The sequence below is a fragment of the Haliaeetus leucocephalus genome, unplaced genomic scaffold, assembly GCF_000737465.1.
Source record: "Haliaeetus leucocephalus isolate CR32 unplaced genomic scaffold, Haliaeetus_leucocephalus-4.0 Scaffold142, whole genome shotgun sequence".
Classification (NCBI taxonomy): Eukaryota; Metazoa; Chordata; class Aves; order Accipitriformes; family Accipitridae; genus Haliaeetus; species Haliaeetus leucocephalus.
Window position 1 is genome coordinate 636066 of NW_010972578.1, and position 18349 is coordinate 654414.

General features: G+C 45.0%; 1 protein-coding gene across 11 annotated transcripts in view; it reads right to left on the minus strand.

The window, feature by feature from the left end:
• The window catches only part of CELF4 (CUGBP, Elav-like family member 4), a 690804-nt gene that overhangs the window by 79965 nt on the left and 592490 nt on the right, over positions 1 to 18349 (minus strand). For 7 of the 11 annotated variants that reach the window (XM_010561115.1, XM_010561121.1, XM_010561113.1 and 4 more), the window contains exon 4: positions 1005 to 1133. In XM_010561115.1, coding sequence (XP_010559417.1) covers positions 1005 to 1133 — 129 coding nt within the window. Of the gene's footprint in view, positions 1 to 1004; positions 1134 to 5758; positions 5775 to 18349 lie in introns of all 11 variants that reach the window. The other 4 variants (XM_010561114.1, XM_010561117.1, XM_010561116.1 and 1 more) reach the window with 2 other exon arrangements.

Here is an 18349-nt window from a genome sequence, read left to right on the forward strand (position 1 = left end):
ATGCTGGTGTGAAGTCTTTTTTGGCCGCCAGTGATCTTATGGAATAGCAATATCTTTCTCCAGTGTATCACTGTGATTTGGATTCTTTGCCTCCCTGTTGCAAAAATATGCTGGTTGATGTTGTCACATGTCAAAATATCCAGTGAGATATGAACTGTGTCAGCAGGACTGGTCTCTTCTCTGGTGCTGCACATTCCAGCACAGTTTATGATATATTATACGCAGATCAATATTTAATGGACGCATTATACTGTCAAGAGAAGAGGGCTTCCTATTCAAATTGAAGTTACTTTGTCTAGAGACTGACAGGGAAAAAAATGACCCTCCTATTGAAGAGAGAAGCCTCATTCTTACACCTGAGCTGTGGCAGAGGATCCTTTGTGCTATCCAGGTAACAAGTGATGCCAAAAAGTGGCAGGAGGAGGTAAGGCACCTAGTTTTGCAATGAAGCATTTGTATGTTTCAAACAGTAAATGTCCACTGAGTGTAATATTTAAATCAGCACCTGTACCCTTGCAATTGCGATCGCTGGCCAGTGTGTATCTATGCAAAGACCAAGTGAAAAAGGGGAAGACCTGGGGCTGGTGGGTGAGAAATAAGCAGAGATGATGGTGGAGTCGGTGAGTCAAGATGTAAAGTAGCAACCTTGGCTTTGTTTAAAGAAAGAATTGGCCTGTTCAACTGGGTTGGGAGAACACATCATGAGTGAATATAAAAGCCCAGCGTTTAGAGGCAAAGCTCTGCCCTGCGAGCAAACAACAATAGTCACCAGTTTGCACATGGCAAGACAAAGCTCATCAGGGGCATGTGTTTTTAAGTGCAATCAGCTTTTTCCTGTCATGCACAAGCAGACAGTGACCAGCAAAGTAATGGCCTCCCTTGGCAAATGTGACCCCTCCTAATGGAAGAGATGCTGTCCTGGCGGCTACATAGTGACTTTGTCACACGAGAAGATGATATATACACTGAGAGTGTATCTAGCTTGGCACAAGCCACCACTTTACCTTTGCTGTTGCCATCAGGTCCCCGTAGGATTGTGCACTCCTCGATGTTGCCAAATGCCTCGAATAGCCTGCGCACGTCATCTTCTGACTGCTGCTTATTGAGCATGCCCACAAAGAGTTTTCTGTCTTCTGGAACAAAATAAAGAGATGCTTACCATATTTCAGGAGGAATGTGAAAGCCAAGATGGCTCAGTATCACATGCAAAACAAACGGTGATTTCATTGAGGTGACATATTTCAGAAGCTGCTAGTCTTTTCAGGTGGCTGGCTCGAAAAACCATAATAGCATCTGACTTTCAATGAGTACTTGAAAATAATTTGGCAATTTAAAAAACTAACCAACCAACCAAACAAAAACCCAGAAGGTTTGGTTATGTATAAAATCTTTAACTGCTTCTCAAAATCTAGGCACCAAAGTCTTCCAAATCAGCTTTTTTTCATCAATTTTTGCAGTTAGCTTGCAGTGACTGAAATGACAACATTGCTTAGACTGCTATCCAAGAGGAATGTGGATAAAGAGAGCATATAGAAATAAAGTCCAGATGAAAAATAACATGTTAGTAGCCCTCACAATTCTAAACAAATTGCAGGAAAAAAATGTTTAACATCGTAAGTTGTTTTAAATCAAGTTATAATGGAAGCCACAGCCTGTAAATGGAGATTTGTCATTCATACCCACTCACAGACACATACCTACAAGTTTGGATGAGTTTTTAAATATATTTTTAAAGTTCATTTGAAATAAGCCCAAAGTTTTTGAAACAAAAAGTTAACTTATATGATTACTAATATCTGAGATGATAGCTCAAGCAGGTGGTATTTCATGTCAAAGCAGGACATGGTCTGCTAGTAGATAATTGTATTTTGAATGAGGAAGGCTATTTATACTTGGCCTTACACCAAGTATGGGGATCTTCAGTCCAGAATGAAACACCTGCAGAAAATGGTGGTGAAAACAGACCAAACTAATGATTGCTGAGTTGGTAGAAAGATCTCAGAGGGCATTGAGTGATGCCGCTAGATCAGGTTTATGTTCAGAGGCCAGCACCATTACACCAAGAAAAGAAGAAATGTACATAGTTTACATTGGGTATATAAACAGGCCATTTGCACGTGATTCATAAATGTCTTATTTATCATGCATTAAACACTATGTAAATGTGTGAACCAAGAAGTTTTTTCAGAGCAGTTTACAGAGCAGATGTAACCAATTTGAATAAATATATGTTAATAAATAAATAAATAGTTTGATTCTTTTAATTTATTTATTTTTAATGCACATGTTAACATAAAGCTGAACAAAATATTGGTTTGCAACAACCCTTTTCTGGCTGACTAATTGGAAGATTTATGTCACTTTTGTTCATCAAGAAGTCATTGGTGTAGGCAACCTGTTCTGCTTCAACCAGTGTTTGATCAAAATTCCCCTCTCCAAGATGCACCTGCAAATTGGCAAATTAGCCTTGGATGTAAATAATTTTTCAGGCAGTGGATATTGAGTGAGGATATTAGGAGCTTTCAATCCTGCAGTCAAGCTATCCACATGAATGAAAAATGTACTGCCCGCAGAAAACGAGGAGTTATGTTGTCTTCAGTTAGGCTGCTGAAATGGCAGGAAAAGTAGGCTGAGGAGGGTACATGTGGATTTCTGATAGGGGAGAAAAACAGGAATATCTTTCTGGTAGACACGTTAAAGCAAGAAATATGCCTACTTTATATTGAAATTGATTAAGCAAAGGGACTTTTCGAGGTCTTTGCTGGCAACACAAAGTTCAGGCTTTAATGATGCACAAAGCCCTAACTAACACCGTGTAGATTGTGTCCACCTCAAGAGAAGGTGCTTTGGACATCTGAAACGTTTGTTTTCTTGATGGCCAAAGTGACCTGCAAAAGAGACTCTCAGAGGTGAGGTAAGCCTTAGAGAGGCAGCTACTGAAGTTGAGTGTGGGCTCTGTAGGGCATCTTTCAATCTAGGGCTAGACAAAGCCTTGGCGAAAGAGCCCAGTCCAAACTCCAATGGATGTCCAGATATTGGAGGAAAACCCACCCAGTGAATGAGACCAGCTGTCCTGGAAGATGGCAGGTATTTTAGGAAAGGGGCAGAGCAGTGGGAATGAACTGGGAACACCACTGGCAAAAAGCTTTGTGTCTAGTAAATTCTTCCAGCACAGAGGAAGCATCTGTTGTATTGTACTTTATACAGTTTCCCCTGTTTCAAATAAGCTGCATCAGCAAAAGTGCTCCTATAGCTGTGTAACTGTATTTTCACCAGGCTTTTTGCTAATATAAATATATCATTAAAAAAAAATCACATCCCTCCTCTGTCAGCAAAACTCTCTAGTGTGGAACTGGCCTGAAACTGCCTTGTCTGGTTTAGTTTATGAAAAGCTAAAACCAGGTGTTTTAGGAACCACTTGATTTTATATTCTATTTTATTTTATTTTAATTTTTTTAATTTATTTATTTTAGCCCCCTTTTCTGCATCTCTGCAGGACACTAGGTGTAGTGATGCCTGTCCCTAGAGCTGACTGGCTGGCAGAAGTGGTGCTTTGGTGAGCTGCCCACAAGATGGCCATCAGACCACCAAGAACAAGCTCTGCCAAAGGTGAGGACCACGTTTCCCAGGGGCTGCTGGTCCAGCTGCTCCAGGGCAGGTGGCATGAAGGGGCTCCCCATGGCCAGCCAGGGCTCAGCACTGCCTGGACATCACCTCCAGCCCTGTCTTCAAATCAGCGCCCTGTCTCCCTCCTGAAAAACTGCGCCTTGGGTTGTCAAGGGAGTCATTTGTCACATCTGCCGCCTCAGAAATCTACACAATCACACACTCAGCTGATAAAAAAATGAGTCAGTTTAACAAGCTTTTTTCTCTGAGAGGTTCTTCTAACAAAGTGCTGCATTTACCTTTCATGTCCCAGCCCTGACAGGGAGCTCAGCAGTGTGTTTTAGCAATGCCCCTCGCACATCTCAGCTGGGAAGAGAAAGGGAAGGGTCCAGCAGCTGGGACCATTAAGTATGTTCCAGGTCTTCACTAATGAGTTTATCCTCTAATGGGCTTGTATGAGCCTCTTTCTTACACTCTGAGTGCTCCCATACACTGGTCTTCCAGGTCCCAGACAAAAAGCTGACATGACACACCAGGGCAAATACTTCTGCTTTATAAATATGTCTGAACAAGGCCATGAGACTGACAGAATAAAATGAAGAGAGGGTGTACTGGTGTCAGTGGGATATGTCTGAGCATGTGTGCACATTGCAGGTGCTCCCCACCAGACTTTTCCACTGCCCTTAAATGAGCATGGAGGGCAGTACCTTGCTGTACCATTGCTCAAGCCACTCTACATCCTACAGAAACCAGAGGTTTAGGCTGCACACAAACCTGGAGCAGTCCCCAGATCAAGCTGTCCCTAAGCTCTGCCTGTCTGTGGGGTGTAGGGTCCATCCCTACCACCCATACCACCCCGCTGAGTCCCATGCTTCCTCCTTTTTCAGAGAGATGCTATCCCAAGTCTAGGCATTTCAGGACCCACATCTGAATTTCAAAGCACTGGGCAGACTCAGTCCCCCGTGACCTCCATTATCAAGCTCAATGCTCTCATCCACATTTCAGATTATGGGACTGAGGGGTAAAAAACCCTTCAAACCAGGCCCCCTAAGACCTGGGATGTAGGAGCAGCTTGGAACACCTGGCGTTTGTTTTCAAGAGTGAATGTTAGAATTTGCTGTGCTGCATGTTTGCCAAGCCTTTGAAGAACTAGTTTTACAAGGTCAGGTTGGAGGATGGCCTTGTGTAGGCCTGGGAAGATGTGGCTGAAGACAGTCACGAGTATGTGTATGGAATGTTTTTATCTTCAACTGTTTTGAGGACTGGCAAACATCCCAGCTGAGCCAGATATGTGCTCCTGCGTTAGTAGTATTGGCCGTATGCCGTTAGTTCTTTCTAGATCTTTGTTGAAACATATATAAGTTTGATCCTTTTGTGAAATAAACGGAATCTTGTACAGAGAGCTTGAGCGCTTAATTCAGTCGCCGCACTGGGCCCCAGGGCAAAGTGAATGCACAGTCAAGCAAGACAGAAATACCACTGTCAAGGGCCAGAAGAGATGGACAAAAAGAGGCTGGGCACGAGCCCATCATCTGGGATGCCCCCAACATGAGCTGTGGGCATGACCGTGTTCTCCAGCCTAAGCTGGGCCATAGCCATGGGAGGTGAGTGGTACCATCCTGTCTTACACAACTGAGGTGGGCAGCCATGAGGAGCAGCCTCTATCTCCTCCCTATGAGGGAAATCAAGACAGTGAGCTTACTTAGCATGTCTAAGGATAGCTGTGATGAAAACCTATTCTATGCAGCTTCCTCAAGGCCACACATGGCCGTGCACTAAGTACCGATGCACATCTGAGCATCTCCTCTTTGCTTTGGTCAGGAACAGCCTGTCCAAATTTCTGTCTATTAACACACCAAAGTGACAGTTTCCATTTCTCTCTCATACCCAAATACTACAGGTTAGTGAATAAACCTCACTAACCTCACTGTGGAGGCAGCTCTTAACAGCAGCAGTCTGAGCAGTGACACTGCCCCGCAGTGTGGGGGCTGAATGCGGTGTCCATGTAAGCTTCTTCTCCCCACATATTTGTTTTCCCTCATTAGTGTTCACCCCATTATCAGTCTTTCCCAAAACCTGAGTCCATCATGCCTGCTAGGCCCATGGAAATAACCATGGATAGCTATTTCTCTGTGCTGTGGTGCCCAGGAGCGCAGAGGAGGTTTTCGCTGGTGCACCACGAGGTCCTTGCCATGGGCTCCCTGAGGCACTCTGATAATACTGAAAATTAAGTTCACCCCGAGTCTACCCCATTTTGCCATGAAAAAACCAACCACAGCAACAACAGGAGCCGGCACCCCCCATTCCTCGCAGGAGGACAGGCAGGGAGAGAAATGCCACAGCAATGGCAAACCAGAGTTCCCTGAGATATCACCTTGGTGACATTTCCAATATCCCTGTGAAACCAGGCTTCCCTCTTCTTGACCACTCTGCCAGCAACAGAGGCTTGTGCCTGTCAGGAAAAGCTGGCTGCAAGGCACAGTGGTAAAGAAACGCAACTTGTCAGATAAATATACAGCATCTATAAATCTCCCCGGCTGTGTTTATACAAAGCCTTGGCACCTTCTCCAGTGCAAATAGGGGTTAAATTATTCCCTGTTCTATTTGTATTTAAATGTTATGTTTCTATGATAAGTGTAAGGCAGAGGTGTCAGACGGGCCTGGGCGAAAGAGACGACACGTGTGAAAGGTGAAATAATAGAGCATTGCAAACCAAGTGCTGAGAGGAGATGGGAAGGGGGGACATGGGAGTAAGGGGGAGAAGGGGGAGGATGGGCACTAATTAAAGAGACAGAAGAGACAATGAGATGCAGGATGTTTGACCCTCTGTGAAGCAAGAGGACAAGAACAAGAATCACAGCAATTGTGGAGGGACTGGGGGAAAATTAGGGTCACTCACAGAGAGACATGACACAGGTTTGTGTTTATCCAGATAGCTCTTGCTAATGTATGTGTGTGCGTGGGGGTACATTTAGATAAGAGTATATAAATACACTTGTGTTCTCGTATTCCTCATACAAAACAAAGAGGTTGAATCCTTGTATCAGGAAAGCGTAAGCCAGCTTTACCATCTAGAACATCACATCCAAGGCCTTGGAAATAAAGACGGACAGATCTACCACCTTCGTGGCCCAGGCTAATCAGGAGGGCAAACCAGAAGATCACTATGGTCCCTTCTAGCCATGAAACCCCTTATTCTAAAACCTATGAGCCTCCCTGTTTCATCCCGAGTTCATTGCCAGGGCATCACACACGGATAGAGTGTGTGCTTCTTCATGCAAGGACAAAACTAATGTTTGCATATTTCTGTATGGGAACAACCATCTTCTGTATGTGCATGGTATTCACCAGAGCAGCTCTCTGATGTTACTCAATGCCTTTGGCTTTCTAAGCATCAGGACCAGGTTGCTGTACGGCTTTGTTTCAGAAACCAGATGCTAATTAATTCCATTATTTATATAGCTAATAATTATTTGTCCCTGCTGCTATTCCCCTTCTCCCCAAACATTGCTTGCACACATAGCGAGGGACCAGCTGCGGTGCCTCAGTCCAGGCACTGGGAAGGCCTTTAAGCTTATCTCCTTGGCACCATGACAGAACAAACGAGCAGCCCAAAGAAGTTTTGTGTGCAGGTGTGGGTAAGAAGAAAATGCCAGTGCATAGGACCAAGTGGCACATCTACCAGAGAGGATACAAGAGGCAGGGCAGATCTTCCTTGCCCACTCTGCTGAATGATCCTCGGCAGAGAGGGGAGAGGAGGTGATGCTGAGGGTGTCCATCATAGAATCATACAGAATCACAGAATGGTTTTGGTTGGAAGGGACCTTTAAAGGCCATCTAGTCCAACCGCCCTGCAATGAGCAGGGACACCTTCAACTAGATCAGGTTGCTCAGAGCCCGGTACGACCTGACCTTGAATGTTTGCAGGGATGGGGCACCTACCATCTGTCTGGGCAGCCTGTTCCAGTGTTTTGCCACCCTCAAAGTAAAGAATTTCTTCCTTATATGTAGTCTGAATCTACCCTCTTTTAGTTTGAAACCATTACCCCTTGTCTTATTGCAGCAGGCCCTACTAAAAAGTCTGTCCCCATCTTTCTTGTAGGCCCCCTTTAGGTACTGGAAGGCTGCTAGACGGTTTCCCTGGAACTGCCTCTTCTCCAGGCTGAACAACCCCAACTCTCTCAGCCTTTCCTTATAGGAGAGGTGTTCCAGCCCTCTGATCATCTTCGTGGCCCTCCTCTGGACTCGGTCCAACAGGTCTATGTCCTTCATATGTTGGGGATCCCAAAGCTGGATGCAGTACTCCAGGTGGGGTCTTACAAGAGTGGAGTAGAGGGGGAGAATCACCTCCCTTGATCTGCTGGCTACGCTTCTTTTGATACAGCCCAGGACATGGCTGGCCTTCTGGGCTGTGAGCGCACATTGCTGGCTCTTGTCCACCTTTTCATCCACCAGTAGCCCCAAGTCCATGCAGTGGCGTCAAGAATCTGCCAACATCACAGTGGTGAAAAAGAGCTATAAATCTGGGGTGGTTTTTTTAGACAATCATGGACAAGGTATCCTCCTCAGGCCAAAGAAGAAAGGAGGAGCTATAGAGCAAAGGGGTGAGCCGCAGGTGCCCTGAACATTATGGAAGTTTGGATTGAGCTCTGAACTCAAATCTGCAAGCTCAAATCAGCTCCCCTCTCGAGCTGGAGTGCCCCATCACTCCCCTCAACCTCTGCTAATCAGGTGGATCAATAGGCTAAAAGCAGGGCATTTCCTGAGGCCTGGGCTGCACACTCCTATTGCCATTTTCACAGCAGTCCTACAGCTCTGTGATGATGATTACAGCCCTTTCCACAGGGGAAGCGATTACGAATTCTGTTGTAGCTAATTGTAAATTAGCTAATTATCTTCTCCATGGTACCTTGCTGGAAAATACATGAACCTTGCAAAATGGAGGTGTTTCAAAAATTAGGATGGGGGAAAAAAACAACAACAACAACCAAAAGCCCAACCCACTCTGGAAACAACAGAAACCTACCGCTACCTAACTCCAAACAATAACAACCAAACCCTCCTTCCACCTGCACAGACTCCTATTTCCCCCCTTTTCACTCCTCCTCCCCATATCAAACAACACCCACAAGGGGCTAATTCTGCTGCAGGCTTTAAAATGTTTGCTGAGTTCACCTGTTCCTTGCAGCTGGGTGTTGTGGGGCATCCCTAATCACATCTTAGCAGGAGTGATTTCTTTGTGCTGATCTCTTCCCCTCCTCCCTCCCTGGTTTGGTTTTACTTAACAGATTCTTTATATCCCATACGTTAGCAGATATGATTGCACAGCTGCTGGTCTCTGGCTGCTGGAGACAGAGGCTTTGAGACACCCGGGCTAGAGAGAATAACATCTAATCTGAACAGCTGTGTGATGGGGACAAGCGCAAATTAATATAAGCCCAGGTGTGGGAGCATAATTCTCCTGCACAAAGAAGGAATCTTCATCCCTCAGGTGCGTTACTCTTCACTGTTGCATCTGAAAAACTTATTTGGGAGGATTTCTCTTATTTAATTGCTTGGCTGCACTCTGAGCCTTGACTTGGTAATGGATCCTGTATACAGAGTGAAAGAACAGCTCTATGAGAGACAGCAGGTCTGTCTGACTTGGTGTGCTGCCTCTGGCAATAGTCAGTTGTGGATGTCTAGGAAAGAGTACAAGAACAGGGGGACCAATTTTGTTAATCCCCCCAAATATTCTCCTAGACTCCAGTGTTCTACAGTTTAGGGACTTCTGGAGTCTGCAGTGTTTTTTTCATTTGTAATAGTTTTTGAAGTGTCTTTCTTTGATGTAATTGTTCAGTGGGCTTTTGAACCCGTGCAAACTGTAAGCAGCCACCACATCCTGCAGCAAGATGTTCTGCAGCTTAATCATACATTGTGTTAGGAACCTCTTCCTTCTGTTTATTCTGAACATGCCACAAACTACTTTCAATAGGAAGGCCCTAAGTCTTGTTTTAGAAAAGAGTGGAAATCACTTCTGATCCAGTTATGGAAGAGTGGACCCATGAGGATATGCAAGAGCTTGGCCAAAGCTCCTGTCTGTAGATTTCAAACTGGTATTTGGGACTCCTGGGTCCCACCTCAAGCCATGCTTGAGATATTGTAGAAGGCAAAATGACTCTTACCTTAGAGTGATTTGTTATTTCTGGTACCAGAGAGATGGATGACTGTGTAGTTACTGTTACTAAACCATAGAATCATAGAATGGTTTGGGTTGGAAGGAACCTTAAAGATCACCTAGTTCCAACCCCCCTGCCATGGGCAGGGACACCTTCCACTAGACCAGGTTGCTCAAAGCCCCATCCAACCTGGCCTTGAACACTGCCAGGGATGGGGCATCCACAGCTTCTCGGGGCAACCTGTACCAGTGCCTCACCACCCTCACAGTGAAGAATTTCTTCCCTACATCTAACCTAAGTCTACCTTCTTTCAGTTTAAAGCCATTACCCCTTGTTCTATCACTACATGCCCTTGTAAAAAGTCCCTCTCCAGCTTTCCTGTAGGCCACCTTTAGGTACTGGAAGGCTGCTAGAAGGTCTCCCTGGAGCCATCTCTTCTCCAGGCTGAACAGCCCCAACTCTCTTAGCCTGTCTTCACAGGAGAGGTGCTCCAGCCCCCTGATCACCTTCGTGGCCCTCCTCTGGACTCAATCCAGCAGGTCCATATCACTCTTATGCTCGGGGTCCCAAAGCTGGATGTAGTACTCCAGGTGGGGTCTCATGAGAGTGTAGATACTTACAATACATCTCTGCCAAGGACAGCAGCCTCAGTGGAAATGTGGGCTACATAAATTACCCAGTGCAAAAGGCAGCCTCAGTTTCCCATATGCAAAAAGAATAATTGGTTCTTGTGCCAGGCAAAATCAGGCATTGCTGAGGTTCCTCAGGGTTTGCCAAAAGCCAGGAATACAGGGAGGTCCGGCAGTAGTAATGAAAGGCACCTGGCAGGCTGGCGCTCAGATCTATGGCTGAACCCTCTAATGGATTCTATGAGATTTAAGTGGCTGGAGCTTCCCTGACCTGTTTTGCATGCAAGAGGAGCATGGTGGGGAGTAAATCAAGGCAGGGTTTGGTTCTGAATGAAAAGCCCTGCTTTTGCAAATGACAATGACTGTGGATCTCGGAGTCATCTTCCAGGGAAACGTTTTCATGTCCTGCAGCAGTGTGATCCCTAAAGACAGTGCCACAGTGATCTGCTGTTGGCCCTATGAGCAACTGGAAAGAAATTTAACATGTTGCCAACTGCTGAACCCAAAGTCTAAGATTATGTTTTTAAATTAAATGTGTCTGGGTCTGTTCTCTACTTTTGGGGTCCTCATCCATACAACAGTCTTATCCTCCTGAGCAGAGAGAGCTGCTTGACAGGGAACTGGAAGTTCCTCAGCTGCTAAACCATATCCAGAAATGGTTTGGGAGAGCCAGCATATGAGCAGGACAGATAAGGTGCAGAGCTAGGACAAAAAATGGAAGGAGATGGAGAAGACAGTTCAAACCAGGAGTATGAATGCTCTTTGGGCTTGGCTGGGCTGTGCTCCTGTGGCAAGACCTGCTGTCTACCTGTACTGAAGTGAAATCCAACCTTAAACCTACAGCCTCATCTAGACAGTTAAGATGAAAGCACATTCAGGCTTCCTCTGTGCAGATAGGTTATGGACAAAACTTGGGCAACAGGCCAAGCAAACCCTGCCATGAAGACATAGCCTAAATGATTCTTTTAACAGCAGACTCTTCTTGTACAGCTGAGAATATTATAACCCCAAGACAAATATCAGTAGTTCTGACTTGCTGAACAGCGCCGTCACAACTGTCCATTGCCAAGAGATGCTATTCCCTTTGCAGATCTTAAATGACAGGTTTTATGGTGTTTGATATTGAGCTGGGAAAACAATTCGCAATGACCCACTTTATTAGCAGCCCTTGCTTGGGAAAGCTGGTGGTGAGAGCAGTCTAAAACCTGCTGTCATGCAAAGCACAAAGACTCTGGCAGATCATGATTCTTCCAAGTTTATTCATTAGCTGAAACACCCAATTGGAATATTTCTGAGAATGATTCATGAGGTGATGCTTTTTAAGAAAAGACTCAGGAGTCAAAATCTGATCTTTCTAAATTCAACATATAGCCCAAACACCAACTTTCTCTTCACCATCCCTCCACAATAGGAAGAATATCTGAATTCAAGTCAGCCTTCCAATCATGAAAAGAAATCATGGCTCTTTCCCTAGATACTAGCAGCCTGTGCTTACAGCTCCCATTTCCCAGGAACACCCCTGGAAATGTTCATGGGAGAAAAGCACATGAGGAGACCCAGCGTCGAAGTGCAGAGGTGTGGAGCTGTGCTGTAACTAAACTTTGCAGGGTTTTCCATGAGTGTTTGGGCTTCTTCCTCCTGCAAATCTACAGTTGTTTCCCTGGCCCAGCTTGGTGGATTTCCCAAAGAAGAAGGAGGTGAAGAAGACTGTCTTGTACTACCAAATGACACCTCAAACGAACACTGAATCACGCTTTTACACTCATCTTTCAGAGGCAGCTCAGATTTGAAAACAACTCCTACAGCCTTTAGTTCTGGGGAATTTAACACAACTTAATTCCTATGTGTAACATCCCCTTTTTACTCTGTGGCCACATAAGGCTAAGGCTGAGCCTGAAGGGCCATTTGGTTTTCACGCTCATTCAGAGCAAAGCTTAGAAGCTTCTTGACAAACTCCGCAGGGTCAGTGGTGTCAAGGCTGGTATGTCAGGAAAATAAGTTTCAGTTCCTAAACTCATCTCACTGGTGACCTGTCGGGGCTTTGAAACCCTTTCCAGAAGCCTAGAAGGCCAGGACATTAATCTGTGGTAGCACTCCAGCCTTGAGCACTGAGGACTATTGAAACAGCAATGACATGGGCAGGAAGGGGGGTGGGAAGGACATATTTTCTCTTGCAGGAGCTGTGACGACATTTCAGATCAAATTAAACTTCAGTTTTTAAAGACTTCAGTGGAGGTAATTGAAACACTTCCTCACAATTGCCTGAACCTAAGTGTTATCTCTCTTTTCCTCTGTATATCATCCCTTTTCCCCCAAGCCTGAGACAGCCCCGCATGGCCACAGCCTCCTTAATATTAAAGACGGTGATTAAATGGGATTCGCCAAAAGACAAAGGGCTGAAAACCTGCCAATTGTTAATCCCTCTTTCGCTGTGCTTAAAAATTCCATTTCCTTCATTTGAAGAAAGGGGGGGAAGAAAAAAGAATTATACGCCTATGTCTAATTTAAATTCTGGCGTCGCGGGTCCTGTTCCCTTCTCCCTCTCTTGACGTCTGAATATATTCCTTTATTACCATTATTACAGCTTTCTGATTGCATTAAAATTCATCCACACGCTTCTCTCCACATTCCACTTTTCTTTTGCCAGTTTTTTTGCTAATTCCCTTTTTCTCTCCCCCCTTCCCTCCCCACTTTCAAATTATACAGAATGTCATTAAAGATCTCCACAAAATGCCTCAACTCCTTTCTCTCTTGCTTTTATAAACTTGCTGGCTTTCTCCCTCTCCATCCCCTTGTCTACAAACAAAGAAAATGAAGGAGAGGCAAAAGAATACAATAATAATAAAGGAATCCAAGCAGCATGTCTCATAGGTCTCAATAACACCTTTCCTACATCATACAGCTCCGGGCCTAATGCTCACTTCAGTTACAAAGCCGTATTTCACACAGAAGTTTTGTGTATTATTTGTTTGATGCTTGTACCTGGAATCCTCAGCTAAAATCAAAAGTGGAGTGTGCCAGGCTGTGTACGTAAGCGTAGAAAGAGACAGCCTTGCCTATAATTGTAAGCAGAAAAATAAGGAGGTTGGAAATAAAAACATAATTTCACTGTGCTTTATAGAGCAAGAGCTTAAATCTTGTAAGGACTTGAGTATGGATGTGAGCAGTGGAGCTGGGCATGCAGTGCCTATGCCCACTTACAGGTGATTAGTTCAAGATCTGAACTTAAACGGGATCCACCTGTTTAACCCTTCAGACATCCCAGTGACTGCAAGGAGACCTTAAAAGCATTGTTTTTTCCCCCCAGAAGGCAGATCACCTAAAAAGAAGGTGTATCTTTGCTTAAACTAGTCCCACATTACCTAGGTGGAAGTCCCAGTCTGGGGATTTCATAGATAAAAATGAAGGTGAGAATTGCACTCCTATCCTATGTGGAATACCATCTGCCTTATAGGCATTTAAACTATAAGGTGGGGGCATGACATAGTGCCGGTGTGATGAGGCTGGCATGACTGATCCCCCTAACCTGTCCTTGTGACTCCCCTAGCCCAGCTGAGAGGAAGAAACTGCTGCTGCGAAACTTTCATTCATTCTTGCCAGTTCTTCCCAGGGTGCCTAAGTAGTTTTTTTGTTGGTTTTGGTGTTTGGTTTTTTTATTATTATTATTTTTGTTGCTGTCACCCTCAATTACAGTGATATAGCGAAATGACTGAAATGGGATGAAAAATGGAATTTTCTTTCTATGGGAAATACTGATGTCTCAAAAAATGTGCTTCCACTTTGAATTGGAGAGGCCAAAGTTCTTGTGAAATGGAAATTCTTCAGTTGTGAAATGTTACAGGGTATTGTCTCAGAGGAATAAAAAGACTTTGTCTTAATAGCCTCAAAACATAAAATATATAAAGCAGAATGGCTGTGGTTTTCAGCCAGACAAAAGAGTACATTTTCACACACTATATGAATAAATGAAAGATGTTTCTGCCATGGGATGTTGCTGAATGCAAAAGTCATAAATTAGCTCCAAGGAGAATGAGACAGATCAGTGGTGGTTGTGTCCACTCACTCCTATTAAACATGAAGATCCAGTTGCAAAATCTATCTTAGTCACTAAACCTCTGTCTGCTGGAAGCCAGAGGATACTAAGGAAACGGTCACTCTTTAGAAAAGCCCTGTTCTTACTCTTTCTAATGGGCACTGCTGGAGCAGAGGATGCTGGACTGGACAAACCTTTGGTCTAACCCAAAATGGAAGCTCTTATGTTCTTAATGGTTTAATACAATACAGACTTGAAACAAAATTAATCAAAAAGATCCTGTTAAAATCACAGGTTTGTACCTCCTGAAATGAGAACTCAATACATTAATTTAAAAAAAAATGTCCTCTAGCAAAAATCTCATTGAAACAGACCTGTTCCAGGGGAACGCTTTGCCTTTTACAAAACTACACGTTCGGCTAGGTAACCGTTCCTTTGAAATGCTTTGGCCAGCTCAACAAATGACCCAGGAACTGAATGGGTCTGCTTCAGGATGCCGCCTGGCAGGATCTGGCTTGACTTATCCACATACTCATTTAGACTGTTACCCTAAGGTGCGTATGCAAAGGAATGTTATATTCCAGTGATGCTACACCAGTGCTTGAAATAAACATCGGGGATTCAGGGTTGGAGCTGAAGCTTATTGAAGTTAATGAAAAAGAGTGCCACAGAGCCTTGCAGGCTTTGGATCAGACCCTCGGCTTGCTGAACTGCTGCTCAGCGTGTCACTACTGCTGCTGGGTATTGCAGATTCTCCCTGATGCAGAACGGCGTATTACACCCATGCCAGGGGAGGTCTGGTGAGGACGGAGCAGGACAGCAGAGCCTTTATCAATGCCCATCAAAACTTTTTTGTGCTAAGGTTTGGGGGTCTGTATGTATTTCCCTGATTTGGCCTGTTTTCTTAACCTCCTTTCACCACTCTGTTGCAATAAGGAAAAGAAAAACAAACCCCTGTGGAATCTCCAGCACAGGCAAAACTCAGCCTTCTTCTGAGTGGAAGACTTTCCTGCAAGACTGACCCCAGGTTTTAAAACAGAAGCACAGAGCAGTGAGGGAAGGCAGGAAAACTGTAACCAGACGGTGTGGCCTGATACGCCAGGCAGCAATGGCAGCACGTGATGCAGGGGTTGCAATAAAATTTATAACCAACACACTCACAGAAGAACCTTCTTTTAGTGAAAGCAATATTCAGCACACACTTGGCTGAAAGCAAGGCCTTCTGGACCCAGCAAGAAGGTACCCATAGACATGGGATGTCCTGTGCCCTGCTCTGGAGCACCCCAGGCACTTTGTCTCCCTGGCTTTGGGCTGGTTTCAAACTCAGGGGAGACCTGTCCTAACCAGTGCATTGAGCTGAAGATCTCTCCTCCCACTGGGGAAAGTGAGACTCCTTTGATGTCACTTAGCATCCCCCTGCAAACGTTTTATTGAAGATTATTTCTTCCACCCCCCCTCCCACCCCCCCAACTCTCAACTCCGACTGGCTTTAAATGCCACTGTCATTTCCATCCGCTGACAGAGCTCTTTAACTGCCGCGCCAAATGGCATTCGCTAAAACCAACTAATAGAGGGAAATGAGGTTAACCTTTAAGAAAGGTGAAAATGAGCTGGGTGCTATGCCAGCAGTAAAGAATAGTTCATAAACAGCCTCCTGCTGCAGAGGCAGTTTACTCCAGGCACTGGCACTGCTGTTAGCTCCATTTACAGGTGGGTTTCAGGGGTGAGCTTGGCCAGAAGAAGGCATGGGACCTCTCAGCTCACATGGTTTAGTCAGCCCTTGCCTGACAGGCCTGTGGGGACAGTCCCACGACTCTGATCGTCGCTACTGTTTTCTGAACTCACAGCAAACGTGCATTGGCTGTAGTGGACGTATACGACATATCAGTGGCTTGCATGAGCAGAGCTTTTCTCCACCATTTTCTTCCCTAGCATGCAGGGACATGGGAGTGCTCAGGGCCAAATCCTGCATTGCCTGTCTCCTTGCTGAGTTCCTTCTTTCCACTGGTCTTTTTAAATCCTTCACAGATCAGCCCAACACTACTTTTTAACTCTTACTGACTGACTCAGGGCTCTGCTTGTGTAAAAGTGATATTGCTGGGTGGTCCTGCACTCTCTGAAGGACCATTATTGTCTTTTTGTTTTCCTTCAGGCTTAATGAACTTGTCTCCTTGCTCATCGAAGAGTTAGATAAACTCTTGGCTTTAAACCACAACTTGATTCTAGACGTGCCATTCCCAGGCTCGTACCTGAGACCCTGTGCTATGCAACTCGTGAAGGACAGCAAACAGGAAAAGCTGAGCACCAGACACCATGAACTTCCATACAACAATTGCAAGAGGAGGGGCATCTCTTAGTCTGCACAGAAGATTAACAGCAGGTGAGTCTTACAGGAGGGAACTCAATACCTTACCAGTTCGGGTACCAGAAGAAGGAGATGCAGCACAATGCCATGATGGGAACAAGACAAATATTTGTTAAGTAATTTTCTATTGTAAGTGCTCTGCTTCATCTAATTTTAATCAGACCAGAGAGCCTGAAGGATGCATACACTACCAACTATATTAACAGCAAATGGTGGTATAGGATGGAGTCCATATGAAGTGGGGATGTTGGTCTCCTGTTTTCAGCCAGTTTTCTCCACTCCCTTTACATAGATGCATCTCTCTTTACAGAAGTGGACTGAAGTTGGTCCTTTGTCTTACCCCTGCACGGTGCTGACCATACTATTGTCTTTCTCTTGCCATGGTATATTATCCATGCCAAAAGTACTTGAAACAGAAAATTATACACCTGGACCAAATGATCACTAAGCACAAATCTACAAAGCTTCCTGAAACAAGGTCTTTAGTAGGTATAAATCAACAATGCAGACATACACCATGCAATGATACAATTATTTCTCCCACCAACACAGCTATGGCCAGATCAGCAAATATAAAAAGCATTTATCCCATTCCTACCCAAAGTTAGTACCTGGAGAAATTAATTCCCCAATTCAGGGTAAAATCCAAGTCTCAGAAAGGCGAATTTCCAGCTACTAGAGCTTCACTGTCCATGTGGGAAAACATACCCCTCAGTAGGCTCTTTCTACCTCAGATTTCATCACCATTAATAATGCTTTTTTGGCTAACAATGCTTTTTGGGGTATGTGGAGAAAGCAGGGCTGTGCAAGCCAGATCTGAACCTGGCTCCGGTCCCTATTACTGCAACAGTACTGTAACTGTGCTAAGGGGAGTCATCTCTTCCCTTCATCAGTAGCCAGGACTCGGAGACACAGAGAGAGACAGAGAGCGAAGGTGCTGTTTTATAGCAAGCCTTTTCTAAGCTTGAGAGCTCACTGTGCTATTATTTCCCCCTTTTTCCCTCATTTCAGGCCTTTTTTGTGTTTCATGTTTGGCCCTCGGCAGGCTGAGAGACGTGCTGACAAGTTGTAACTCTCACACGGCTCTGCGAGGGCTTTGTTCTCTGCGTGCGTGGCACAGACTTGCTTCCTCTTTCAAAATGTGACAGCGAGCGATAACATTGACACAGAGAGCCAGCGCGTGGTCTCAGCACGCTCCCCATGCTAAAGACCCTCTCCAGTGATCTGCAGCATCAGTCAGGAAGCAAAGATGGGTATCATACAGGGAAAAATATAGTAGCAATGACTCCTTCTTCCTCCCAAAACCCCCTTAACCCCAGGCTAGTCAGAGGCTCACATGGCTTATCGTCAAAAAGGGATTTTCAGTGATCCGGTCTCTCCTGCTCTGTACTGGAAATGCCCACAGAGCTGCTCCCAGGAGCTTCCCATCCCATGGCTGAACTGCCATGCCTAAGCCATTCTGCTGCTGCCCTGCAGCTATCCCCATAGGTTGTGTTTTGGCTAAAATGTGTGTCCTGGAGAGGGGTCAAGTCTTACTACAAGGACAACAGGCAGAGCA